General features: G+C 47.9%; 1 protein-coding gene across 1 annotated transcript; it reads right to left on the bottom strand.

Annotated features, from left to right (window-relative positions):
• Positions 1-263: 263 nt before the first annotated feature.
• On the bottom strand, positions 264-27026 carry LOC148517465 (uncharacterized). Its single transcript, XM_088478638.1, has 10 exons — positions 26935-27026; positions 21333-21396; positions 20560-20640; positions 18933-18971; positions 18517-18549; positions 18133-18228; positions 11117-11254; positions 2575-2605; positions 2222-2280; positions 264-1451 (listed from the first exon to the last, which is right to left on the bottom strand). The coding sequence occupies exons 1-6, from the start codon at positions 27024-27026 to the stop codon at positions 18181-18183; spliced, it is 357 nt and encodes a 118-aa protein (XP_088334764.1). The 3' UTR covers positions 264-1451; positions 2222-2280; positions 2575-2605; positions 11117-11254; positions 18133-18180.

Here is a 27026-nt window from a genome sequence, read left to right as displayed (position 1 = left end):
TATGCCAATTATATTAAGTTTTGTTTGATCGCTTCAATTAACTTGGTGTCTGTACTGCCACCTTTCTTCGCTCATATGGGTTGCTCACTGCAGGTCACCATAACATTTAGAAGGAAACTTTTCATACTACAGCCATGGCAAAAAAAAGTTGAGAATGACACAAGTATTGGTTTTCACAAAGTTTGCTGCTTCAGTGTATTTAAACCTTTTTGTCAGATGTTACTATGTTATACGGACATAAAATTACAAGCATAAGTGTCAAAGGCTTTTATTGAGAATTACATTAACTTTATACAAAGAGGCAATATTTGCAGTGTTGACCCTTCTTTTTCAAGACCTCTGCAATTCGCCCTGGCATGGTGTCAATCAACTTGTGGGCCACGTACTGACTGATGGCCGCCCATTCTTGCCTAATCATTGCTTGGAGTTTGTCAGAATTTGTGGGTTTTTGTTTGTCCACCCGCCTCTTGAGGATTAACCACAAGTTTTCCATAGGATGAAGGTCTGGGGAGTTTCCTGGCCATGGACCCAAAATGATGTTGTTTTTTTCCCCGGACCACTTAGTTATCATTTTGCCTTATGGCAAGGTGCTCCATCATGCTGGAAAAGACATTGTTCATCACCAAACTGTTCTTGGATGGTTGGGAGAAGTTGCTCTTGGAGGATGTTTGGTACCATTCTTTATTCATGGCTGTGTTCTTAGGCAAAATTGTGAGCCCACTCCCTTGGCTGAGAAGCAACTCCACATATGAATGGTCTCAGGATGCTTTAGCTGAGCGGTGTTGGCGAGCCTGTGCCCACTGTAGCCTCCGTTTTCGGCTAAACTTTTTTTTTTCTGCTGCTGTAGCCCATCAACTTTAAGGTTTGATGGTCTGTACATTCAGAGATGCTCTTCTGCATACCGCTGTTGTAACACACTGTTATTTCATCTACGGTCGCCTTCCAGTCAGCGCTTAAGCACACTATCCATTCTCTTCTGACCACTCATTACCAAGGCGTTTTTGGGCACAGAACTTCCGCTTACTGGATGTTTTTTGTTTAGCGCAGCACCATTCTTTGTAAAGTCTAGAGACTGTTGTGCGTGAAAATGACAGGAGATCAGCAATTTCCGAGATACTCAGATCACACCGTCTGGCCCCAACAACCCTTCCGCACTCAAAGTGACCGAGATCACATTTCTTCCCCATTCTGGTTTTTGATCTGAACAGCAATAACTGAACCTCTTGACTGAGACGTTGCATTGAATTGCAGTCACAAAATTGACTGATTAAATATATACATTAACAAGAAGCTGTGCCTAATAAAGTGGGCACAGAGTGTAAATTACTTTCTAGCAACTTGGGGTCCAAAACAAAGTGCCTATGGATAAAGCAAAATATTCCTCCAATGGGTTTTATACTCTCTCAAAGACCACAAACCTTCCCATCTGGTCACCGGCTCAAATTATTGACCTGACGAAAAAAAATAAAAAATATATATATATAATACAAAAATAAACAAAACAAGATAAAAAACAAAAACAAAAAACAAAACATAAAAAGCACTTAGGAAAATAATTTACATTTGTGGGAAATTGTACCAAATGCAGCAGAAAAGCATCCGGATCACGCCACGTTAAGCATGTATGGCAAATTACATCAAATGTTCAGCATATATGTAGATATCCCCTTTTCAATAAACTACTACAGTGTTTTTAGGGGGTTTCAATGTTAAAATATGCCCCCATTAGGATTCATCTCTGAGACACACTCCCACACTTATAAGTTCTGATTACATTGATTAAATAGAGGAAAGGGTTTTAATTTTAATAAAAAACCATCAATAATTATAGTAGTATAGTATATAGTATTATTCCACAATGACAAGCCATAGTGCTGCCAAAACATTAGGCAGGCCCCAGTATTTTGGCAGGAAGGGGATGGCGTGGTCACTGGAGGGTAGACTATTTTGCTAGGGTGCATGCCTTCCCTGCACTACAGAGTCCTTTAAACCTGCCATCCAGCCCACCTTCTTGTCCCATGTAATCCCCCCTACCTTACTGTTCATACTCATTCATGCCATATAGCAGTTTCATAGGCCAAAGTACCACTTCTGTAGCCTCAGGTAAATCCTTACAAAGCATCAATTGGAGAGTCCCTCCAGTCAGCTGTACGGTCATCATCACTGGCTACTTATGCTATATTCTGGGGAGTACCACACAGCTTCCATATTGTATCCTTACCATTCTGCATTAAAAGTGGGCAGTTCCGCAGGGACAGAGCCACAACTTTCAGCCATGTACTGAAAGACAACAGCAAAATAATCAGATATCATACACTGCACATCAGGGGAAGCGGGTGCTCTGTGGCACACAGGCAGCATTGTCGTGTACAGCCTGGTGACATGCGGCCCAACAAGTTCTAGATGGAACAGTGTTAGAGCTGCTGGGAAACGTAGCCTCAGGTAAATCCTTTACATGCATCAGTTACAGAATAGCGTCTAAACTCAGGTCAGGTGTACAGTATCTCATCACTGGCTACATACGTGTCAGCCTCCATAGCTACATTTATACGTGTAGTATGTAAGGGGACTGACCTTTGTGTGTAGCACTGACTCCAACCACGATCTGGGGGTAGAGAAAAAGAAATGAGAAGTTACTGGAAGCTGGTAACCAACATAGAAATCAGCAATAGCAAATATTACGGAGGAGCTGTAACCCTGAGAGAGCACTTATATTTATCAGGCTGCTGCAAGTCAGACTACGAAAAGCAGATATCTGTTTGGCTCTTTGTTCCTGCGGCTCATTGGAGCAATGTTTGCAAATAACTTTTTACAACCCTTAACGGAAGACAAAGTTATCCCGTAATTTATTTTGAGATTCTCGGGCATGCAGAGTGTTTTGGGGGTCACACGGGTACAGATATCAGTGTGCGATGCAAACTTCAGTTTATGTAGCCTCAGGGAGAGGGAGAGACACACACATACAGTCAGGTGCATAAATATTGGGACATTGACAGAATTTTCATATTTTGGCCTCTATTCACCACCACAATGGCTTTGAAATGAAACAAGAGATATGGTAAGAACTTACCTTTGTTATCTCTGTTTCTACGAAGTCCATAGGGTCCACAGGGTTGACCTTGGGGATATAGCTGGATCAGGATCCATGGGCACCACACAGTTAAGCTTTTAGCTCCCAGGATGCACTTGGGTCCTCCTCTATACCCCGCCCCCGAGCCACAGGCACCTCAGTTGGTAAGCAGCCTAGGCCGGAGGAGAATATGGAACAGAGAGAAGGAAGACTGGAACACACAAGAAACCATACTCACAGAAAAAGGAGACGGAAATACCGGTGACCAGCAACACAGCCCATTAGAAGCCAGGTGCGTCAGGGCGGGCGCCCTGTGGACCCTATGGACTTCGTAGAAACAGAGATAACAAAGGTAAGTTCTTACCATATCTCTTGTTTTCTACTTCAGGGTCCATAGGGGGTCCACAGGGTTGACCTTGGGGATGTCCCAAAGCAGTTCAACTAAGGGCGGGGACGCTCCTGTGCAGAAAGGAGAATCCTGCGCCCGAAGGATGCATCCTGAGAGGCAAAGGTGTCAAACGCATAAAATCTTAGAAACGTTTGAACCGAAGACCAAGTGGCTGCCTTACACAGCTGAACAGCTGAGGCACCACGTTTAGCAGCCCAAGAAGGGCCCACAGAACGAGTGGAAAGAGCCTTAACAGAGGCTGGAACAGGTAAATGCTCTCGTATCTAAGCCTCCCTAATAACAGAACAAAACCAACGGGCCAAAGTCTGGTTGTTGGCAGGCCAACCCCTCTTATGAAAACCAAAGAGGACAAACAAGGAGTCGGACTTTCGAACAGAAGCAGTCCGATCAACATAAACTCTGAGAGCACGGACAATGTCCAACGAAGTCTCCCCTGCTGTAAGATCAGGGGACTGAAAGGCTGGGACCACCAGTTCCTGATTGATATGGAACTTAGAGACAACCTTAGGTAAACACTCAGGACGAGTGCGAAGCCCTGCTCTGTCCTGTAGAAAATAATTAAGAAGGGGGGACTACATGAAAGTGCCCCCAACTCGGAAACCCTCCTTGCTGAAGCAATAGCCAGGAGAATCCTGAGAACACCCCGGAAAAAAAGTCTGTACGTCCGGTAACATAGCAATTCTACGTTGGTACCAAACCGATAAAGCAGACACGTGCACCTTCAGAGAGGAAAGGCGTAAACCTAAGTCCAAACCCGACTGAAGAAAAGCCAGAATCCTTGAAACTCTGAATACCTGAGGATCATAAGTTTCTGGACTCACACCACTGAAAGTACGTGTGCCACACTCTATGGTAAATCCTTGCAGAAGCAGGCTTGCGTGCCCTCAGCATGGTGGAAATAACGGAACTAGAAAAGCCCCGGGACCTTAAGACGGCCGTCTCAAGAGCCACGCCGTCAAAGACAGACGACCCAGATCCGGGTAAAGGTAGGGCCCCTGAGACAACAAGTCCTGCCGCTGAGGAGGAAGGTACGGAACGTCGATGGACAGACTCTGTAGGTTGGAGTACCACGGAAGTCTTGGCCACGCTGGGGCCACCAGTACCAGAGTGCCTCCGTCCTGCTAGAACTTGCGCAGGACCCAAGGCAGAAGGGATATCGGAGGAAACAGATATGCCAGCTGAAACGTCCATCTGACCTACAGAGCGTCCACCAGACTGGCGCCGTCGTCCCTTGTCCTTGACCTGTACACGGGCAACTTGTGATTGTGACGAGAGGCCATCAAGTCCATCTCCGGCAGTCCCTACTTGTCCATGAGTAGTTGGAATACCTCTGGATGAAGCGACCATTCCCCTGGATGCACGTCGTAACGGCTGAGGAAGTTTGCCTCCCAATTGAGGATTCCGGGAATGAAGACTGCAGAGATCGCTGGAAAGTGGCACTCCGCCCAGGTTAGGATGTGAGACACTTCTGCCATCGCAGCCCGGCTGCGAGTTCCTCCCTGGTGATTGATGTACGCCACCGTGGTGGCGTTGTCTGACTGCACTTGCACCGCCCTTCCGTGAAGAGTGGTGCCGGCCGACTGCAGAGCCCTGTACACGGCTCTTAGTTCCAGAACATTGATGGGGAGAGCCGCTTCCTCCGCTGTCCAACGACCCTGAAGTGACAAGGAACCCGTCACCGCCCCCCAACCCCGAAGACTGGCATCTGTCGTGAGCCGAACCCAGGCCGGGATCCAAAATGGGCGAACCTCGAGGAGGTGAGCTGTTTAAAGCCAACAATTCAGGGACTGTCGTACATCCGGAGATAGCACCAGGGTCTGTGACCGGATCCGGTGAGGCAACCCATTCCAGTTTGCTAGAATCAGCCTCTGCAGAGGCCGGGAGTGAAACTGGGCAAATTCCACCATATCGAATGCCGACACCTGGAACCCAGCACTCTCATTGCCGAGTGTACCGAAAGACTGGCACAATCCAGGCAACTGCGTATCCGCAACTGTAGGGAAGATACCTTTTCTGGAGTTAGAAAGATCCGCTGCTGATGAGAGTCTAGGAGGGCCCCCAGATGGACCATCTGCTGAGATGGGATCAGGGATGACTTCCTCCAATTTATTAACCACCCGTGCATCTGCAGACAAGCCACCGTCAGTTGGAGATGTTGCAGCAGAACCTCCGGAGAGCTTGCCAGCAATAGGAGGTCGTCCAGATACGCTAACAACCGTACCCCCTGGTTCCGAAGGTGGGCAGCCATAACTGCCATCACCTTGGTGAACACCCTCGGCGCTGTGGAGAGCCCGGAACTGGTAGTGACGGTGCAACAGAGCGAACCGCAGACACCTCTGATGTGACGTTGCTATCGGCACATGGAGGTAAGCGTCCTGGATATCCAGGGAGACCATGTAATCCCCTGGTTCCATAGCCAGAATTATGGAACACAAGGTTTCCATTCTGAACCTGGGAATCCTGAGAAACCTGTTCAAAGACTTTAAATTTAGAACGGGTCGATGGGAGCCATTGGGTTTCTGTACCAGAAACAGCAGAATAGTACCCCATCCCATGCTGAGATTGTGGAACAGGTACAATGACCCCTGCAGTCAGCAAGGAGTCTATAGCTTCCCTGATCAGCATAGCCTTGGCTATGTCCTGAGAAGGACTCGTGCAGAAAAACTAGTGAGGCGGTCTGCGCCGAAAAGACAGGGCGTACCCCTGGGAGACCACTTCTCGCACCCAGGCATCGGTGGTGGTATTGAACCAGCTCTGGGCGAAATGAAGAAGTCGGCCTCCCCTCTGGGATCCCCCAGAGGGAGGCCCGTCCCATCAGGCGGAAGGCTTATCTTCCTGTTTGGAAGAGGGACGCCTGGCACTCTAAGCTTGTTTCTTGGACCTAGCCAGTCTATCCACGATCCTATCCAAGTCTGGACCAAAAAGTAATTCCCCATTAAAAGGTAAGGCCTCCAGGCCCTTGTTTGAATCAGCGTCTGCTCTCCAGGACCTCAGCCATAAGGAGCGGCGGGCATGCACAGCCGCAGCCGACACCCTAGAGGTTAGCAGACTAGCGTCCAAGGAAGCTTCTCCAATATAAGAAGCCGCATCACTCATCTGTCCTAGTAATGCCCTCTGGACTTCCTGAGTATCCTCAGGAAAAGTGTCCCCTAAGGCATTGGCCCAACCCTAATGGCCACCAGGAAATGGCCATGGACGGGCGAGCAATTGCTCCAGAGGGGGAATAAATAGACTTAAGGCAAGCCTCAACCTTTCTGTCCGTGGGATCCTTTACCGAGGAAACTGACGGTATTGGCAGCGTAGCACTCTTAATAAGGCGTGTGACATGGGAATCCACCGCCGGTGGAGCTACCCACTTCCTACAATGCGCCTCCGGGAATGGATAATTGGAAGCCAACCTCTTTTGAGGCACAAATCTCTTACTGGGTGTCTGCCAAGCCACCGCCATATGATCTGTTAATTGATCAGATAGGGGGAATACCGCCGAAGTCACCTTAGTTTTTTTTTTTTGTTTAAAAACTAGGGAATTTCTACTTAGGATCAGGTGCCTCATCCTCTATTAGGAGAATGGCACGCACCGCCCTAACCAGAGCTCGTACATCAATAGACGACCGAGATTCCACCTCCTGAGCCGAGGTGTACGAATCGGAGTCGTCCTGGACATCACCCTCATCTGAGGACTCCTCAGTGTCCGAAATCTGCGCCGCATGCAACTTATGTGCACGCTTAGATGCCCCTGCAGACCTGTCATTGTGCAGCATCGACTGAAAAGTCGAAGATGCAGCTGCCAGACTCTGGACTGAACTGGAGAGCACGTCCACCCATGGTGGAGGAGCTGCCACATTGGTCTGGAAAGGCACCACAGACTGTTGTGTAGCAGGAGTGGCCTGAAAATAGATAGGCAATCCTGAATAAGGGTCCACAGTCTGTGACCCAGAGGAACTCTGCAATAATTGCGGGGTACACTGGTAATGGGAAATGGTAGGCTGGGACAGAGTCCTCGTAGGGACAGCAGACGGAGCCGCAAGGCGGTCCGCCAGAGACACCAGCACCTGTGAAAACATAGCCCATGGTGGCTCCTGTGTCATAGGGGGTCTGGATTGACCAGGAGTCAACTGACACCGCTCATCAAGGCCATCCAGAGATGCCTCTTCCCTATGTGATCCCGCAGAGCAGCGCCTGCAGGAAAACAACACTGGAGTCCCGGAGTGCTCAACTTCACCCTCAGACATAACCAAATATAATGTACAGACAAAATATATATGGCAATAGAGGAAAAAAGAACTGCACTTCCCTGTGTGCTGAACAACAGTCCTGAATATGGCACTGTGTAGCACACAACTGTATGTGACAGACCTCACAAATACTTGATTTATATATGTGAGGTTAGTAGAAAAGCCCCTCCTCCACACCTGTAGGGCTAAGGAAGAAGGAAAGAGATAGATATAAGCTGACAGTAATAAGAGAAAAATACAGACAGCAGCACTAGCAAAAGTCACATACCATGCAGGAAGATATACTCACTGCACCTTTACACTACACTCAACCGCCCAGATTCAGTGTCTGGAAGGGCTATAGTGCTGTGTACGCCGTCCTAACAGGGGAGAGGTACACAGGGGGACCGGTCCGCGTGCTCCCTGAGGGATCTGCGCTGCCACATGTAGAAAAAAATGGCCGCCAGAGACCTCAGAGGAGGAGTGGCCGAGTGAACTGCAGCTCAGGGACGCTAGACATGCAGGCTGAACATGCAGGCTGAAAAGCGCGCTGAGCTGAGGGGAGGAGCCGCTGAACAGGGAAGGCTTCCTCCCCTGGCTGGCCATTAACCCCAGGGATGCTGGCTTCCCGCTTGCCGGTTATCCCTGGTGGTCTAGTGGTCCCACGGGTTATGGGGGGGCCCGCCGCCACTGCCAGCAGCCTCTGGTCTGTCCCCAGGACCGGAGGCTAAAGGACTGCATTACCTGAATCCCCGGCGACTCCGGCAGCAGTCCTGGGAGGTAGACAGAGTCCGGCTAGTACGGACTCTGTCCTCCCGCCGCGATCCCCAGATCAGTACTGGCGTCGCGGCGCCAGTCGGGGATCAGAGCGGCAGCGTGGGCGTCTGTACAGACAGCCCTTCGCTGCCGTCTGTAGTAAAAAGAGAAACTAAAATAAATAAAATCTATTAGAAAATAAAAAGCTTCTGGGGGCTGCTCCTGCAGCCCCCCTGCGCGGTGACCGACTCCGGCGCGGTGACCGACTTGTAGCCTTTACTTGTACTGTAAGACTGACTCTATCTATATCTATATAGTCAGGTGCATAAATATTGGGACATTGACAGAATTTTCATATTTTGGCCTCTATTCACCACCACAATGGCTTTGAAATGAAACAAACAAGATGTGCTTTAACTGCAGACTTTCAGATTTCATTTGAGGGTAATTACATCCAAATCAGGTAAACGGTGTAGGAATTACAACAATTTCTATATGTGCCTCCCACTTTTTAAAGGGGCCAAAAGTAATGGGACAAACTAAACAATCCTAAATCTAACTTTCACTTTTTAATACTTTGTTGCAAATCCTTTGCAGGCAATTACAGCCTGAAGTCTGGAACGCATAGACATCACCAGACGCTGGGTTTCATCCCTGGTGATGCTCTGCCAGGCCTCTACTGCAAATGTCTTCAGTTCCTGCTTGTTCTTGGGGCATTTTCCCTTCAGTTTTGTCTTCATCAAGTGAAATGCATGCTCAATCGGATTCAGGTCAGGGGATTGAGTTGGCCATTGCATAACATTCCACTTTTTAGCCTTAATAAACTATTTGGTTGCATTTGCAGTATGCGTTGGGTCATTGTCCATCTGCACTGTGAAGCGCCGTCCAATGAGTTCTGAAGCATTTGACTGAATATGAGCATATATTGCCCGAAACACTTCAGAATTCATTCTGCTGCTTTTGTCAGCAGTTACATCATCAATAAATACAAGGGAACCAGTTCCATTGGCAGCCATACATGCCCATGCCATGACACTACCACCACCATGCTTCACTGATGAGGTGGTATGTTTTGGATCATGAGCAGTTCCTTTCCTTCTCCATACTCTTCTCTTCCCATCACTCTGGTACAAGTTGATCTTTGTCTCATCTGTCCATAGGATGTTGTTCCAGAACTGTAATGGCTTTTTTAGATGTTGTTTGGCAAACTCTAATCTGGTCTTCCTGTGCTTGAGGCTCACAAATGATTTGCATCTTGTGGTGAGCACTCTATATTCACTCTTGTGAAGTCTTCTCTTGATTGTTGACTTTGACATATATACATCTACCTCCTGGAGAGTGTTCTTGATTTGGCCAACTGTTGCGAAGGGGTTTTTCTTCACCAGGGAAATAATTCTTCTGTCATCCACAACAGTTGTTTTCCGTGGTCTTCCGGGTCTTTTGGTGTTGGTGTTGCTAAGCTCTCCGATGCGTTCTCTTTTTAAGAATGTTCCAAACAGTTGATTTGGCCACACCTAATGTTTTTGCTATCTCTCCGATTGGTTTGTTTTGATTTTTCAGCCTAATGATGGCTTGCTTCACTGATAGTGACAGCTCTTTGGATCTCATATTGAGAGTCGACAGCAACTGATTCCAAATGCAAATGTCACACCTAGAATCAACTCCAGACCTTTTACCTGCTTAATTGATAATGAAATAACTAGGGAATAGCCCACACCTGTCCATGAAATAGCTTTTGAGTTGATAGTCCCATTACTTTTGGCCCTTTAAAAAGTGGGATGCACATATAGAAACCGTAATTCCTACACCGTTCACCTGATTTGGATGTAATTACCTCAAATTAAATCTGAAAGTCTGCAGTTAAAGCACATCTTGTTTGTTTAATTTCAAAGCCATTGTGGTGGTGAATAGAGACCAAATATGAAAATTCTGTCAATGTCCCAATATTTGTGCACCTGACTGTATATAGCGTTCCCGCTAGGCTGTTTTAGCGGGGCGCGGCGCCCTGCCCTCCTTCTGGAGGGCAAAGAGCGCCCTGCCCTCCTTCTGGAGGGCAAAGAGCGCCCTGCCCTCCTTCTGGAGGGCAAAGAGCGCCCTGCCCTCCTTCTGGAGGGCAAAGAGCGCCCTGCCCTCCTTCTGGAGGGCAAAGAGCGCCCTGCCCTCCTTCTGGAGGGCAAAGAGCGCCCTGCCCTCCTTCTGGAGGGCAAAGAGCGCCCTGCCCTCCAGAAGGAGGGCAAAGAGCGCCCTGCCCTCACAGCCTGCGGGTGCCGTCTTCACCCGCGGGTTGCAGTGTCCCGAGGGTGGAGAAATGTGCAGTGATCCGGTCACTGCCGGAGAATAGGCGCCGGGCGCATGCGCCCGGCATCTATTCTCCCTGTCTGCAGCGCTTGGGGGCTGTCCGGCGTGTCTGTAAGTGCCGGGCACGCCCCCAAGTATAACGAAAAGGGAACGCGTCTTATAGACACACAAGGTTGCCTTCTTTAGCTCCGGCGCCCTGCCTGCAGCCGGAGCTAGAGTGAACACTATGTATATATACACACACAAAACGATGGTGCGGCACTCAAGGCAGAGATAAATAATTCAGTCACAGGTTCTTAGCAGCTTCAACGTTTCAGTTGTAATAAACGGTCGTCATGAAAAAGTAACAAACAGTCATTAAAGACATACCTTATATACTACTACTACACCCGGTGAAGACAGGAACTCTGGCTCGGGACTGCACACCTGCCCGGCGTCTCCTTTGAATGACGTCATTGCGCTGATAGTACGCGGCATCGCTCCTTCTGTGACCACCCATCACCATGGCTACGGGGATAAACAAACACCATAATAAAATAATGACATCACATAACCATTGTGAATGGTAACAAACGATCTCACTATAATAAACACGCAATACAAAGATGTCAGATAGACTATAAACTTACAGGTAACTTACAAAAAATATGATATGGTAAGAACTTACCCTTGTTATCTCTACGAAGTCCATAGGGTTCCACAGGATACCTTGAGGGTATAGGCGATAGCGGCAGACATCCAGGCACTACAGAGTTAAATTTTCAGCCTCCCAGGATGCACTGGGGTCCCTCTCCTATACCCCGCCCCCGAGCCTCAGGCCACTCAGTTTCGTAACAAGCCATAGGCCGGAGCAGGAGCAAAAAAGAGAGAGAAGACAGTCTGGAACACACAAAAATCACATTCTCACCAGAAGGAGACGGAGAAACCGGTGACCAGATCAAAGCCCATCTGCAGTACAGGTGCGACAGGGCGGGAGTCCTGTGGAACCCTATGGACTTCGTAGAAATAGAGATAACAAGGGTAAGTTCTTACCATATCTCATATTTTCTACTTCAGGGTCCATAGGGTATCCACAGGATACCTTGGGGATGTCCCAAAGCAGTATCCTTTAAGGGTGGGGACGCTCCTGTGCTGTAAGGAGAATCCGCCGCCGAAAGGAAGCATCCTGAGAGGCGAAGGTATCAAAAGCATAATACCTTACAAAAATATGAACAGATGACCACGTGGCTGCCATCACTGCTGAGGCGCCACGTCGAGCTGCCCACGAAGGACCCACAGACCTAGTGGAAGAGCTTTAATAGAGGATGGAACAGGAAGACCTGTGAATCCATCCTGCCAAAGTTAGCGTAGTGGCAGGCCAACCCTTTTTATGGAAATCAGAAAGGACAAAACAGAGTCTGATTTCCTAAATGGACTGGTACGGTCAACTTAAATTCTTAGCGCCCGTACCACAGCCAAATAGGCCTCACCAGCAGACAGGACTGGGGAAGTAAAGGCAAGCACTGCCCTGTTCCTAGGAAAGATGAGAAAAAGGGAGGTCTACATGACAGAGCCTCCCATTCTGAGATCCTACTGGCCAAATTAAGAGCCAGAAGGAATACAGTCCTAGCCGTAAGCCATTTGAAATCCACTGAGCCCAGTGGATCAAATGGCGGTCCTCAGAGAGCCCTAAGGACCACAGCCAAATCCCAAGGGGCCACAGGTGGAACAAAGGGATGCTGAATATAACGTACACCCTGCACAAAGGTGCGGACATCAGGAAGAGTAGCAATCCTACACTGAAACCATACTAACAGGGCAGAAACCTGCACCTTCAGGTAAGCAAGGCGAAGACAGTTATCTAAGCCCACCTGTAGGAAAGCCAACCTCTGGATATCCGGAATACCCGAGGAGCCTAGCCTCTAGGGCGACACCTGAAAGAAAGTATACCATACCTAATGGTAAATTCTTGCAGATAAAAACTTCCGAGCTCTTAGCATGGACAGAGCCCCTGTTAACTATAGAGCTGGAAAAACTCCTAGACCTTAAGAGGGCAGTCTCCACCGCCACACCGTCAAGGACAGACAACCCAGGTCTGGGTATCAGCCAGGATCCTGAGACAACAGGTCCGGGCGTAGAGGCAACAGCTTCGGAGTGTTAACTGAGAGGCTCCGAAGATCTGAGTAACAGTGCCATCTGGCCTACGCTGGAGCCATCAGCAGGAGCGTGCCTCCTTCTTGCTATTACTGGAGGAAGAAGGGATAACGGAGGGACGAGGTACACAACTTGGAAGGTCCACTGGACCTACCTACGTTTATCAGAAGAGTCATCTCTGAAAGCCTCCACTTGTTCACCAGAAGATTGAACACCTCCTGATAAAGAGGACATTTCCCTGAATGCACGTCTTGACGGCTGAGAAAGCCTGCTTTCCATCTGAGGATTCCTGAATGAACACTGCCGATGACGGCAGGGATATAGCCTTCCACCCAAGCCAGAATTCGGGACACCACTGTTAGTGTCGCCTGACTTCGGGAACCTCCTAGGTGGCTTACATAAGCCATCATGATGGGCGTTGTCAGACTGTACCTGCACGGTATTTCCGTGGAGGACCTGTCCTGCATGCTGGAGAACCTTGAATACTGCTCAGAGTTCTCAGATGTTTATGGGAAGCGCAAAAACTACTGGTGTCCACCTGCCCTGGAACAAGTGTGGACCAGTCACTGCTTCCCAGCCACGGATACTGACGTCCGTCGTCAGTAGGACCCTGTCCGCAATCCCAAAGGGGGTGCCCCTTGTTTAGGTGAGCTTTCTGCAGCCACCAGGCCAGAGAGAGACAAACCTCCGGGGAAAGCCTATTGACTTTATCCTATGGGGCAACCCATCCCATCCGGAGAGGATCAAGTTCTCTAGAGTGAAGCTGGGTACTCCACCATGTCGAACAGCGACATCCTGGAACCCAGGAACCACATTGCCAAGTGAATAGACACTCGGCGACTCTGCATTACAGGCAAAGGTACGCAGTTGCCTGCAGAGATCTTTTCCTCAATCACAAAGATCCTCAGATGTTGGGATATGGAGCATCCTCTGTGAAGAATCAGAGAGGACCATTTCCAGGTTATCAGTCAGCCCTAACGTAGCAACACAGATATTGTCCGTTGCATATGGCACTGAAGTATCTCTGGAGACCGTGGTAACAACAGGTCACTCGGATAGGGTAACAAGCGGACCCTCTGCATCCGCAGGTGGGCTGCCATAACTACCATGACCCTGGTAAACCGTGAGGCGCGGAGGCCAGACCAAGGGGCAATGCCAGAAACTGGAAACGCTTATCGACCACTGCAAACCTGAGGAAAACACTGGTGTGCTAAGAAAAGAGGGATATTCAGGTAGTCACCCTGAATATATCCAACGACACCACAAAATTCCCAGGCTCCATTGAATGATGGAAATGCAGGGTCCCCCTCCCGAACCGAGGAACCCTTAAGAATTTGTTGAAGGATTCGAGGTTGAGAATGTCCTGGTAAGCCCCATTGGGTGTCTGTACCAGAAAGAGGATGGAGTAATACCTCGTTCCCCTTTGGGGCAACGGAATAGGTACTATAACTCCTGCCTGGAGCATAGAGTGTAACACCCTCAAAAATTACAGGGCCTTGTCCTGAATTGACAGAAGACCTGTAACGAAAAACCGTCTGGGAGGCTTTTACCGGGAAGAGAGGACATACCTTCAAGAAAATACTTCTCTTACCCCAGTGTCCGTGGTGGTCAGACACCAGCACTGGGTGAACTGGAGAAGCCGGCCTCCAACTCTGGGGGCTCCCGAGAGGAGGCCCGTCCCGTGAGGCTGAAGGCTTATAGTCCAACTTGGGAGTAGGACGTCTTGTACTCCAAGCCTGTTCTTATGGCTGAGCAGATTTCCTGGCTACTGACTGTCTTGGAAAGCTGTATTTTAGACTTACCCTGGCCTCACAGGGCCGAAAAGACAAAGCCCCAGACCCTGATGGGACTGTAGCCGATGGCAGACACGCAGACGTAGCTGCTGCCTGCAGGGCCACAATTGCGTCCAGACGAGGGCCAAACAGGACTTGTCCCGTAAAAGGCAAAGCATTCCAAATGGAATCTGCGTCCGCTTTCCAAGAGCGCAACCACAGGGAGCGGCAAGCCGCTACTGCTGCCGAGGAGATTCTGGAAAGGAGTAGGCTATATGTAAGACAGTCTCATTATGAACGTGGCAAAGTCTCTGAGAATTTGCCACTATCCACCTGCTCTGCTGGAGAGTCAGTGTGCAGAGATCCAGTTACCCGTCTGAGACCCGAAAGGCCGTTTAGAAGGCCGAAATGGTGACTCCCCCTGTAAAACGTCCATCAGGTGCTATAACATTTGGACAATAAATTCACCCACACAGGCTCCTGCGAGACCTGGGGGGGGGCGAAAAGCAGGATACACTGGGGTACCATCAACTGTCCAGGGACCCCTGCCTGTGATGAGACCACCACAGGCTGCGATAACCCCTATGGGGAAACGCAGGGGGCGTTGCCCACAAAGGCTGTAAGCATCTTAGCCAGCCGAGGGCGGTCCCCTTTTTTTCTGCAGGCACAGTGACAGAAATGGGGCGTGATATATAATACAACATGCCCTCCATAAACCCTCAGCGTCTACATATCCCTCCACTAACTGCACATGATATCAGTACATTATAGCTGGAAGAGGATATCCTCGTTCACTTTCCGACATGAGGAGTGTGAACGGAGCGTATGTGACCTCCCACACAGAAAAACCACGTTTACTGTGAGGTAATAAACACCCTGCGACACCGCACCGCAAGGGCTGTAGCAGAAGAACAGGAAAAGGCTGACAGTCAGAAATGAAAGTACAGGCAAACAGCGCTAGCATTTAAGTCACATACAATGCACAGATAACATCCTGCATTACAAGAACTGCGATCAACTACACAGACCAGAGCCTGGTAGGAAACAGTGCTGCATACACTGACCTTAATTGAAGGAGAGGTATGCGGGTGACCCGGACCGCAATGGCATCTGTATCAGCTTCCAGCAGCGTTTGCCATCCCCAGCACATGTAGTGAGAAAATGGCCACCGAGGAGCAGAGAGAAGGCAGGGCCCGGGGGAGGAGCGCTGACACAGCCCGCTCAGACCGCTGTGGAATGGCACTGTGCAGCGGGGGAGACGCCGGCTGTGAGACAGGGAAGGCGTTCTCCCCTGGCGTGCTATTAACCCCTGGGACGCCGCACTGTACCGCACATGCTGCGGCCCGCTGTCCCTGGTGGTCTAGTGGAAGGCGCAGGATCAGTACCTGGCCCCACGCGCAGCCGGTCCCCAGGGAGCCCCCTGCCTGGGGACCAAACAGGACTGTGTTACCGGCGGGTGCCCACCGCTTACCTTGTTCCCCGTGCATCCGGCCACAGTCCAGGTAGCCGGGGAGCACCGCTAGCTGTGACCCCAGCTACCTACCAGCATCCCCGGATCGGTACCGGCGTTCTGGTACCGGCGGGGTGTAGGAGTGACAGCATGGACGTCAATACGGACTGTCCTATGCTGGAGCACTCTAGTTGTGCAGCCACAGCTGCGAAGAAATATTCAGGGGCCTTAAAAAGACCCCCCTCTGTACGGTGCGACTGGTCCGGCCAGGCACCTACGAAAACTGAGTGGCCTGAGGCTCGGTGGCGGGGTATAGGAGAGGGACCCCAGTGCATCCTGGGAGGCTGAAAATTTAACTCTGTGGTGCCTGGATGTCTGCCGCCATCGCCTATACCCCCAAGGTATCCTGTGGATACCCTATGGACCCTGAAGTAGAAAACTAGTATAAGAGATGCTTTCATTAAGACCCTTAGGAAATAGAACGCCAAGTTTAACTATCCAGTGAGTCTCACGCTGCAATAATTTTTTTGCTCGATCACCTCCGCCATCATCATCCTGTAGCGTAAACTAGAAAGGGGATGTTTAAATTCAGAAAAATTACGAGCTACAGGTTGTCCACTGGAACCTGACAATAGTGCATTACGAATGGCAGATCTATGAGCCTCCATGCGCTCCTTAAATTTTCGCTCAGTTTTACCAATATAGCTTAAACCGCAGGGGCAGATTATTTGGTATATTACAAAATTGGTATTACAAGTAAGTTGGAATTTAATGGAAAAAAAAAAAAAAAAAAAAAGTTTACCACTGTGCGGATGATGGAATGTATCACCTGCGATCAAGTATTGGCACGTTACACATGTACATTTGATGCAACCTAGTTTTTTTTTTTTTTTTTTTTTAGGAAAAAATGATGGATTATTATTATTGCCTTTGCCAAGATGTGAAATATCAGTTTTTACGAGAATATCTCTACCCCTAGAGTAGCAGGGCTTTAGTTCGGTATTAGAAAGATGAAGCTGTTCATTTGATTCTAAATAAAAATGGCAGCGAACCACAATCAACCTTTTCAGAAAGGTCACCTGTGGGAGCTTCCCATTACCTAGAACCTTTGAAGGGACCAGTCACCTAACAGGGAAAGGTGAACTGCTTTTAGGGAAGCAAAAAATCCCTATTGCTTTTACACAGTGCCTTTCTGAAAAGGTTGATTGTGGTACGCTGCCATTTTTATTTACCTTGATTTTTAACGTGAAATAAATTTACAATACTTCACTATGGGAGATCCCTTGTTTTGATTTGTTTGGAGGTGCTGTTGGATACTGAAGGGGTTGTATACTAGTGTGTTGAAAAAGAACATTGTCGTGTTTATTATTTTCGTTGGAGAAAGTGTACTAGCAGGAATACTCCATCTGAATAATCTACAAATATTTTTAAAGAGACAATTTGGACTATTTCAAATTTTTTAACTGCCTTTTAATAATTGGGAGTATTTACTTCAGAGGAGGAGCGCTCAAGTGTACTTTTCTATCTTTTCATGCTTACTTGGTGACGTGTGTAGGTCACAATTTCTTGAGCTGCACTCCTGATTCATTGGAGCGCGGGTGTTCTATATTTCCTAATTTTAAGAAATAGGTACACTGCAGAAGCACTGGGCTATATTATAAAGGATTAGTGGTGCAGACGTAAGTGGAGCAATTGTTATGGGCACTGGAGGGTAGTATTTTGCTATGGTGCATGTCACCACGATGAGGGCATGGTCACAACATTGTGGGGTGTGTGGTTATGCCTTTCCCTCACTATGGCGCCCCTTCAATACACCATCCAGCCCACCTTGCCCCTGTAACTCTACTCCCCGTTTAGTCATTCATGCCATATAGCAGTTTCTGAAGCCAAAGTACCACTTCTGTAGCCTCAGGTAAATCCTTACAAAGCATCAATTGGAGAGTCCCTCCAGTCAGCTGTACGGTCATCATCACAGGCTACTTATGCTATATTCTGGGGAGTACCACACAGCTTCCATATTGTGTGCTTACCATTCTGCATCAAGAGTGGGCAGTTCCGCAGGGGCAGAGCCACAACTCTCAGCCATTGCCGGCAACAGGTCGGGTTCCAACACAGCACGGAATGTACTGAAAGACAACAGCAAAATAATCAGATATCACACACTGCACATCAGGGGAAGCGGGTGCTCTGTGGCACACAGGCAGCATTGTCGTGTACAGCCTGGTGACATGGGCCCAACAAGGTCTAGATGGAACAGTGTTAGAGCTGCTGGGAAACGTAGCCTCAGGTAAATCCTTTACATGCATCAATTACAGAGTAGGGTCTCCACTCAGGTGTACAGTATCTCATCACTGGCTACATACGTGTCAGCCTCCATAGCTACATTTATACATCTGGTATGTAAGGGAACTGACCTTTCTGTGTGTAGCCCTGACTCCAACCATGATCTGGGGGTAAGAAAAAGAATTAGAGTGTTTCAGTGGTGAGATTCACTGAGAAGCTGGTTACCAACAGGTTATTCTGTGATTCTCGTGCAGGAGAGTGTTTTGGGGTCACACGGGTACAGACATAAATGTGTGATGCCAACTTCAGTTTATGGTTCTATTCTGGTTAAATAAAAAGTTAAAACAAAGTATGTAGCCTCAGGTAAATCCTTTAGGTACATCAACTGTTATAAATTCAGGAGTACAGTTTCATCACCGACTACATACATATCGTAATATTGATAGGATAGAGAGAGGAGAAAAAAAGAATTTTGTTTTTATCTATCTATATATCTCTATCACACACACTATATAGTCACATTTATAAACAAGTGACCACTGTTTACCTTTTTCTTGGCCATGAACAGCAGCCTTGTCCTACAGACCTTAAATTTAGAACAAGGAGAACTCATTAGCAATTAAGCAGACTTGATTAATACAGTGGTGTCTTTTTTATTGTTTTAGCAGGGCATTATAAACAGTGCCACCTTCACAAGTTTAAGTAAATACAGTGCAAAGCAGTGGGCTATATTATAAGGGATTAGTAGTGCAGACATGAATGGAGCAAATGGCGCACTGCAGAACATGTACATAAATCCCTGGGTCTATAGTATTAATCCTTCTGCACATCAGAGAACCATCTGGTCATCACCTTATGATAGAGTCGCCACTGGCATTTGCTTTGCATATAAAAATAAAAGTTCAAGTACACCAGTGAGGACGCATATCAAATGCTTTCAATGTAAGTTGTATGACATATCTGGCCATATTCAATTTGGGAGCAAAAAGTCCGTACTGGACTTTTCGCTCCACATCGGAGGTTTTGCAGTGATAAAATATTGGGCGCACGCCCGCTTTATCCACACATTCAGTTTGGAGCCGGCGAAAGCGAGACCCTGCGGAAAGGTAAGTATCGGGAAAAATAGGGGAATTTTCGGGAAATCATCCAGGGACCCCCCTAATGATGTCCTGACATGGTGGATCACTATGGGTACCCCCGTTTTAGCATGCGGAAGGTAAGCAGGGTTTTTAAATAGCTGCAGAAGGTGCTTTTTTGCACCTGTGAAGAAGGGGTGAAGAATAGCACTTATTTATTTTTCGGAAAAAAAAACCTATGCTCATCAAATTTGGTGTACATGAAAATGGATTCAAGCATATTTTTAAATCCCTAAAGTACATTTTGAAAATTACCCGTATTCTGCAAAACACCTGCCGCATACAGGGGACCCCCTTGAATCAATTGCACCACTTTAAAAAGACTGTTCCACTATTTATTTTTTTTAACCCCAAAAATATAGTTAATTAAATGCACCGGGTGTGCAGTTAATTTTTGGGGTGTCCCTCTTTTTTTTTTTTTTAACACAGATTCCTTTTAGGGGCCATTCCCAGGGGTGCAGGCTATTTTTTGTAAACCTGCACCCCTAAACCCCAATTCTGCACTTTTTTCCTCCACCTCTGCAGTGGTGAAAACTTATCCCTGTTTTATTACAAAGACTTTTCACACCGGCGAAAAGTCTTTGTAATTGAATACGGGAATAAATGAAAATGCTGATAACGGCTTTTCAGAGCCTAATTGAATATCCCCCATAATCAGAAGTTCACTCCATCCACCTTATGGTGGGTACACATCTGAAAGATATATCTGCAGATCAAGCGATCTGCAGATATATCTTCAGATGATGGTCGTTCATACGCACTGAACGGCCATCATCTATCTGACAGCCGCGGGTCCTGCTGACAGGGAGGAGGGTCAGGGTTGCCGCTGTGTGTGTGTCAAAAAAAAAAAACAGCCCAGTTGCCAGCACAAATAGGGAGGTGACAGCATGTGGAGGAGCACAAGGTTTTTAGTGTAAAGGGAACTGGAATGTGAGGATACAATTGAGGTCAGGGAAGTATATGGGATGGGGGAGGGAGAGGGGAGAGAGTAGGATACACCAGAAAAGAGATAGCAGTGACTCAATACAACCATACTACCTGCCTGGTCCTGCTGTGAGGAGCTCTGCTGCTTGTTGGAGTAGATTGTGAGCTTCCACAGAAGCTGTAGGAGCCCCTGCCCTACACAAAGGGAAGAGAGGACAAGCAACCTACAGCAGGGGTCTTCAACCTTGGCCCTCCAGTTGCTGTGGAACTACACATCCCAGCATGCACTGCCACCTTTTTGATATAACAGCATGGTAAAACTATGGCAGTGCATGCTGGGATGTGTAGTTCCACAGCAGCTGGAGGGCCAAGGTTGAAGACCCTGACCTTCCTCCCCAAAGCACTTCATTCACATTAAAGACTTCATACACACAGAGTAACAGTATATTCTGCACATTCCTACTATGCACATGCAAAACTGAAATCCAAACAGATCACTGTAAGGACGTGCACATAGTAACATAATGCAAAAGAAAAACCAGGCCGTAGGGTTCCTATTGCGAGAGGTAAGTGCATTATCAGTCCTACAAAAACAAGACCGTAACCACGTTGGGTATAATATTAAAATGTAAATTGCTTAGTTACTTGCAGTGTAGCATATTTTATATACTCCGGTAAGTGCAGCAACGGCTGCACCTTAAGGGGACAGAGGAGGAAGAGGCAGGAAACAAACACGTGGCTCCCTACTAACTCACTTCCAGCCCTAATAAGCCACATCCTATATACATTTCTATACTGAGATGGTAAAACATGCATTTACTTATTACATCCTTATGTATGACAGGTCCGTGTACCAGTATCTACAGTACTACGAATACATCACTAACCTCTGTGCACAGAATGAGACTCACTGCTCCAAGTTCCACTCCAAGACTGCTGGGTAATGGCTTCCTTCAGTTCCTTGCCCCCTGTGCCTGCGTGACCTTTAAACCCACCCATAGGAAAGTGCTGGGAGAACTATAACACACTTTTCACCACTTACAAGCACATAGATATCATTGTAGTTAACACTAAATCACAAACATCACGTATTACAATGGAAATAAACTTAAAGTCAGCTTTGTTCAACTTTTAAACTTTACTGTAAAGTTTTCAGTCATGTGATTCACTCATGTGTTGCTGTTTGTTTCTTTATGTCCAGCAGATGTCGCTGCAGCATCAGGGAAGAGCAGGTGATTTTATTTAATGTTGTAACTTGTAAGAAAGGTCAATTGGTGTTAAGGCCCCCATACATCAGCAATTGATTGCAGCAGTCGTGCAATTTGCAATCGATTGTGTATAAAAATCTTTCCCTTTTTCAATCGATTGCAAATTGCACAATTGCTGCAATCAGTTGCTGATGTATGGGGGCCTTTACACATTAGGACAAGTAGTTCCCAAACTTTTTTGAACCACGGCACCCTATCATATCAGCATTGTTTCCACGCACCGCTCAGCCAAAAGTTTGTTACTGAGAAATAAAAAAATAATAATAATTAAGTGCAGTAAAAATTGTGCTTACCTGTCATCCTTAGGTTCAGTTATGTGGTGGTGGACAGATTTGCGCTTCTGTTTGTCCATATATTTACATTACTGTATATTGACCATAAATAATTTGATTTGCTGGACCACCAACCTGAGGCACCCCTGCAAGTGTCCCAAGGCACCCCAGGGTGCCACAGCACACAGTTTGGGAACCACTGCATTAGGATGTTAGATAAAATGTTTTCAATGCAAATAATTTTACACATCCTCCAAAATGACCCCTTTTCCACCGGGTACAATCCCGGCGTTCCCACTTAATTTATAATTGGCGTCATTGTGCAGAAACATCCTTAATATCAATTAATTAGTAGAACATCATAAACTACATTGGAAGTCCAGGAGTGGAGTAATTTGCACCTGGTGGAAGGGGTCATCTTGTACGTTCTGGTGTTAAAGGGACAGTTTAATTTTATTTTTTATTTTAAAAAATACCTCAACATGTTGAGCTATTTATTTGTTTTCATTAAAATTGGCTTTTGTTTTATTTTTCAGAATCTACTGCAGTATTTCCCAACCTCAGTTCTCAAGGCACACTAATACCCCTTTCACACCGGAGCTAAAACCCGGGTTATTGCAGGGTTAACCTTGGCAGCTCCCTGGTGTAAAAGGGGAGAGGGTTGGATCGCCGGGTCGATTGACCCGGCAATCCAGCCCAGGTAAATAGCAGGGTTTAAAATGGGCGTAGCCCGTGAAACCCTGCTGTGAGAACAGCGCACTCCAGGTCTTGATGACCTGCAGTGCGCCGCAAGCCAGCCGATTGGTCCGGCTTCAGTGGTGCTTGGAGATGACGTCATCTCCAAGCGTCCACTTTCACGATGGAAAGCCGGGTCTATGCAGACCCGACTCCGGTGTGAGCGGCGCTGACTCGGGAATATCCCGAGTTGGCGCAGGCTCAATTCCGGGTCTGATCCGGATAGGAACTCTGGGCCTGATTCAGAGCCGGACGCTATTTACCGCTCGCTCATTCAGAAAAAGGGGCTGGCTATTTAAATTGAGCGCTCGCTCTTTGCGGTCTGTTGACGCCTCTATGTCTGAGCGAGCGAACGAAACATGCGCTCGCTATTTTGTAAAGACGCCCCCTAGCCGTTCGCATCCTACGTCATCTCCGCTATTTATTAGATTAATCGAGTACATCGAAATGCGTCTGAACTGTTCGCAGTGCTTGTGGTTGGATTTTCCTACCGCAATCATGCGAACAGTTCAGGCTAAGAGACAACCAAGTGACGTGTCCGATGACGCTGCTTTGTTAATTATGCACACCCTTAAAACGCCCGTTTTGGCAGTTTGGCACGCCTGCGTTCGGATCTCCACTCCCCGTTTTCAAGCACCTTCCCCTGTTACCACCCACAAACGCCTCATCCTGTCACTCAAATTAGCAGGCACTCGCTATTTTGCGAACACACAATTTCCGACCGCACTGACTGGTTGGCGCATGCACATTACGACCCATACACATGCGCAGATGTGCGAACATCGCTCGGAGCGAACGAGCGGGTCTGAATCAGGCCCTCTGTTCCAACTCCGGGTCAGACACGGAATGTTGGTGGAAAAGGGGTACAATACATACCTCCCAACTGTCCCGCATCCAGCGGGACAGTCCCGTTTGTCTGGGACTGTCCCGCTGTCCCATCAGCGGGCCGCAGTGTCCCACGGTGGGGGGGGAAGTAGATGAGAGCACAAACCAGGTGTGCAGGAGAACAGATGCCGTGCGCATGCGCACGGCATCTGTTCTCATATGTACGGACTGCCTGAGGGCTGCCCAGCATCTCGGAGAGTGCTGGGCATGCTCCCAAATTGTCGAAAACAGGGGAAGCCATGAGGCCCGCCCCATTTTCCATAGGCTCCACACCTTTATGCATAAACCACGCCCCCTTTTCGGCCGCGCATGCCTTCGGCGTGCGACCTGCCCCTCCTTAACTTGTTCAAATGTTGGGAGGTATGCTAATACCCCTTTTGCACCAGAACTAAAACCCAGGTCATTGCAGGGTTAACCCGGGTAGCTCCTTGGTGTAAAAGGGGACAGGGTTGGAGTGACCCGGCAACCCAACCCAGGTAACTTGCAAGGTTTAACACAGGAATAACCCGTGAAACCCTGCAGTGTAAACGGCGCGATCTGGGTCATGATGACCTGGATCGTACCGCATGCGATTGGTCGGCTTCAGTGGCGCTTGGAGATGATGTCATCTCCAAGCGTCCACTTCAACGCCGGGTCACTGCAGACCCGGCTCTGGTGTGAATGGCGCCAACTCAGCAATATCCTGGGTCGGAGCCGGGGGAAATTCCTGGTCTGATCCGCATTGGAACTCTGTTCCAACCTCCGGGTCAGACCCACAATTTAGGTATAAAAGCAGTATAACAGTCAAGGTTTTAAGGGTAGTCATACTTGAGCACAAGTGACTTATTTAGTACCTCTTTTTTTTTTAATTAACCATCTGCCTTCAAGCATGGATATCCTTAAAACCAGGACTGTTAGTATGCCTTAAGGACTCACAGTCTAATTCAGCAGTGCACCACCTAACGCAGATTCCCAATGTTCGGGTAACTGCGCAGGCGCCAGACCTGTTCTGCGAGCCCGTACGCAAACTGGCAGCAGACGGTCAGTGACTGACAGTCTGCTGCCATTTGGGGGCAGGAGGATGCGGCAAAAATGGAGGCGTGTCGCCATCGTTGGGGGAAGTGAAGATGCCAAGATCTCCCTCGGCTGACAGAGATTTCCTGGCTTCATCTGAACTGCGGCGGCCAGCTGCGTGACCCCATGGGTCACCTTAGCAGGCTGATATCCTGCAAAATATCCAATGCTGCGTTGGACAACGCAGCTCGGATACGGCATGCAGCAGGGGGCGTGATGCCTCCTGCTGCATTACCATATCAGTACAGATGGAATAGCTAAGCTGCTTGCACTGCCCTGGACATACAGTAGATGTACAGATTGGTATCCTTATGTAGTAGATAGTGTATTATTATACAGTATTAATAATTTACCCTATAGATGGTCTACAGTATATCAGTGCACCCCTGACAGTGCATGTTTTCCATATCTCCTAGTTGGTGCACAAGTATATTCATTACTGGCTGACACTTGTTAAAAGATCAAAGGTACTATAGTGCTAATTATTACATTTGTGACACTGAGGAGATCTGAAAACACATACTTTAGTATTATATGCTATTCCTATTGTGGTCATCATGGTTTGGGCTAGGGAGGTGAGTTTCAAGGCAACCGTAAACGCCCCCTAAGTTTGCCTATGACACTGCCCTTCAGGGCAAGCTGCATGCACCAAGCAGTCATTCACACAATATTGCCCATGTATTCCAAATGGCTGTGAAGGTGTCTGGGGCAGTTATCTTTCTTTCCTCCGGCCCCTCTGGGGGCTGATCTCACCCCATCAGCTTTGCACTGCCACCCCTTCCCCTTTCTGTGTGCCCTTACCTTTGCATTCCCCCCTGTGGATCCTTTATGCCCGAGTCCAACACTGGTACCACAGTACTCAGGAGGAAGAGTTTTTCATTTTATAGAATAACTCTCTAAAATTTTAAGCAATTTGCATTAAATTAATTCTGAACAGCTTCCATTTTATTTTCATTAATCCAAAGTAGCCAAATAGGCAGCTTCTCAGATGAGGCGTAAGGTCATTAATCCTGATGGTGGAGGGCAGGGAGCCCATTGGGGAAGAAAACTTGTTAGTAACCCGCCACCACACTGATACCAGATGGACGTTCGTTCCCCATCTGAGACAGCCAAGAGCATGTTAGTAGCTGGGGTCTCCGCAGGCTGTGGGAATACACAGGGCATATCCTGGTTGCACAGCAGTGGAGCAGCAACTATGTCATCACACGGGAGCAGGTCACAGACTCGATTGTGGCACCACAAGGCAAGATGCCGCCAACCAAGAAGCCCCATCTGTACAGGACTAGAGTCCTGGGAGAGTAGAACTGGTTCAACGTTTCTCCACTTGCCTGTACCCTATCACCACTTCAGTTGTAAATAGGGGTGTCCTCCATAGCTTGGAACCTCTGACGGCTTTGGATTTTCAAGAGAGAGCAGGGAGCATGATACAAAGGGATGCGGTAAATATCTCGGCACATGGGATGTCGGTGCTTAGAATACTGACATCGGAATCTCGACACCTGTCAGAATCTCGTCACCGGCATCCCAAAGATAAATACCGGGGTTAGGCACTAGGGGGGAGGTTAGGTTCAGGGTGCGGGGAGGGTTATGGTTAGGAGAAGGATTAGGAAATCTACTGATAGGTGTTGGTATCCTAACCCTGTTGGGATGCCAGCGTCGGGATTTTGACCGCCAGCATCCTGTACCCAACCTTGATAAGAGTGCATCCACCTAGGCTGGTCTGCCCACACACTTTTATATTGCTTGATCCCCCAATTCTTCAAATGCACTTTGATAGGGCTAGTGCCAGTAATGGAGGTGCTCTAACTCCTTTAACACAAAATCAGCACTCACCCATCCCTGCTTGGCAGCAGCAACCCCGCTGCTTCTTCCAGTGAGAGGTGAAGGCATATTCCTGGGCTCCTTGGGAGTCTAATGCTTGGCTATGACATTATAACCAAGCACCACACTCCCAGCCCATCACAGGCTTGGAGGAGGTTATTATGCTCTGTAAGAATCTGTTGGCTCCATCTCCTTCATGTCGGTGGGCAGCAGCCTGTGTGGGGCTACTACAGGAGGGGGGATTATAATCACTGGACATTATGTCAGTCATTAGTGTTATAGGCGCCTCCTAATTGTTGCTATAGGGACTGTTATACGCTGCCCCTGCTCACATCACACGGTCATTTATCTGGTCAACGTCTAAATTGCTGCAGTGACCTAGGCCTACAGCAATAACTGTCCTCACCATAGTCAGCAGTAATACATAAGACATGCAGGTACATTCATTTTATTACCATATTTCCATGTTTAACAGTTTTCCTTTATCCAGGATCCACATCATTAGAGATGTAGGAAAACTCTTAACTACAGATATGTCCTCACTCAT

The sequence above is a fragment of the Taudactylus pleione genome, unplaced genomic scaffold (genome assembly GCF_031769625.1).
Source record: "Taudactylus pleione unplaced genomic scaffold, aTauple2 ptg000216l, whole genome shotgun sequence".
Lineage (NCBI taxonomy): Eukaryota > Metazoa > Chordata > Amphibia > Anura > Myobatrachidae > Taudactylus > Taudactylus pleione.
The sequence above is the reverse complement of the archived record's forward strand: the minus strand, read 5'-3'. Positions and strand labels throughout refer to the sequence as shown.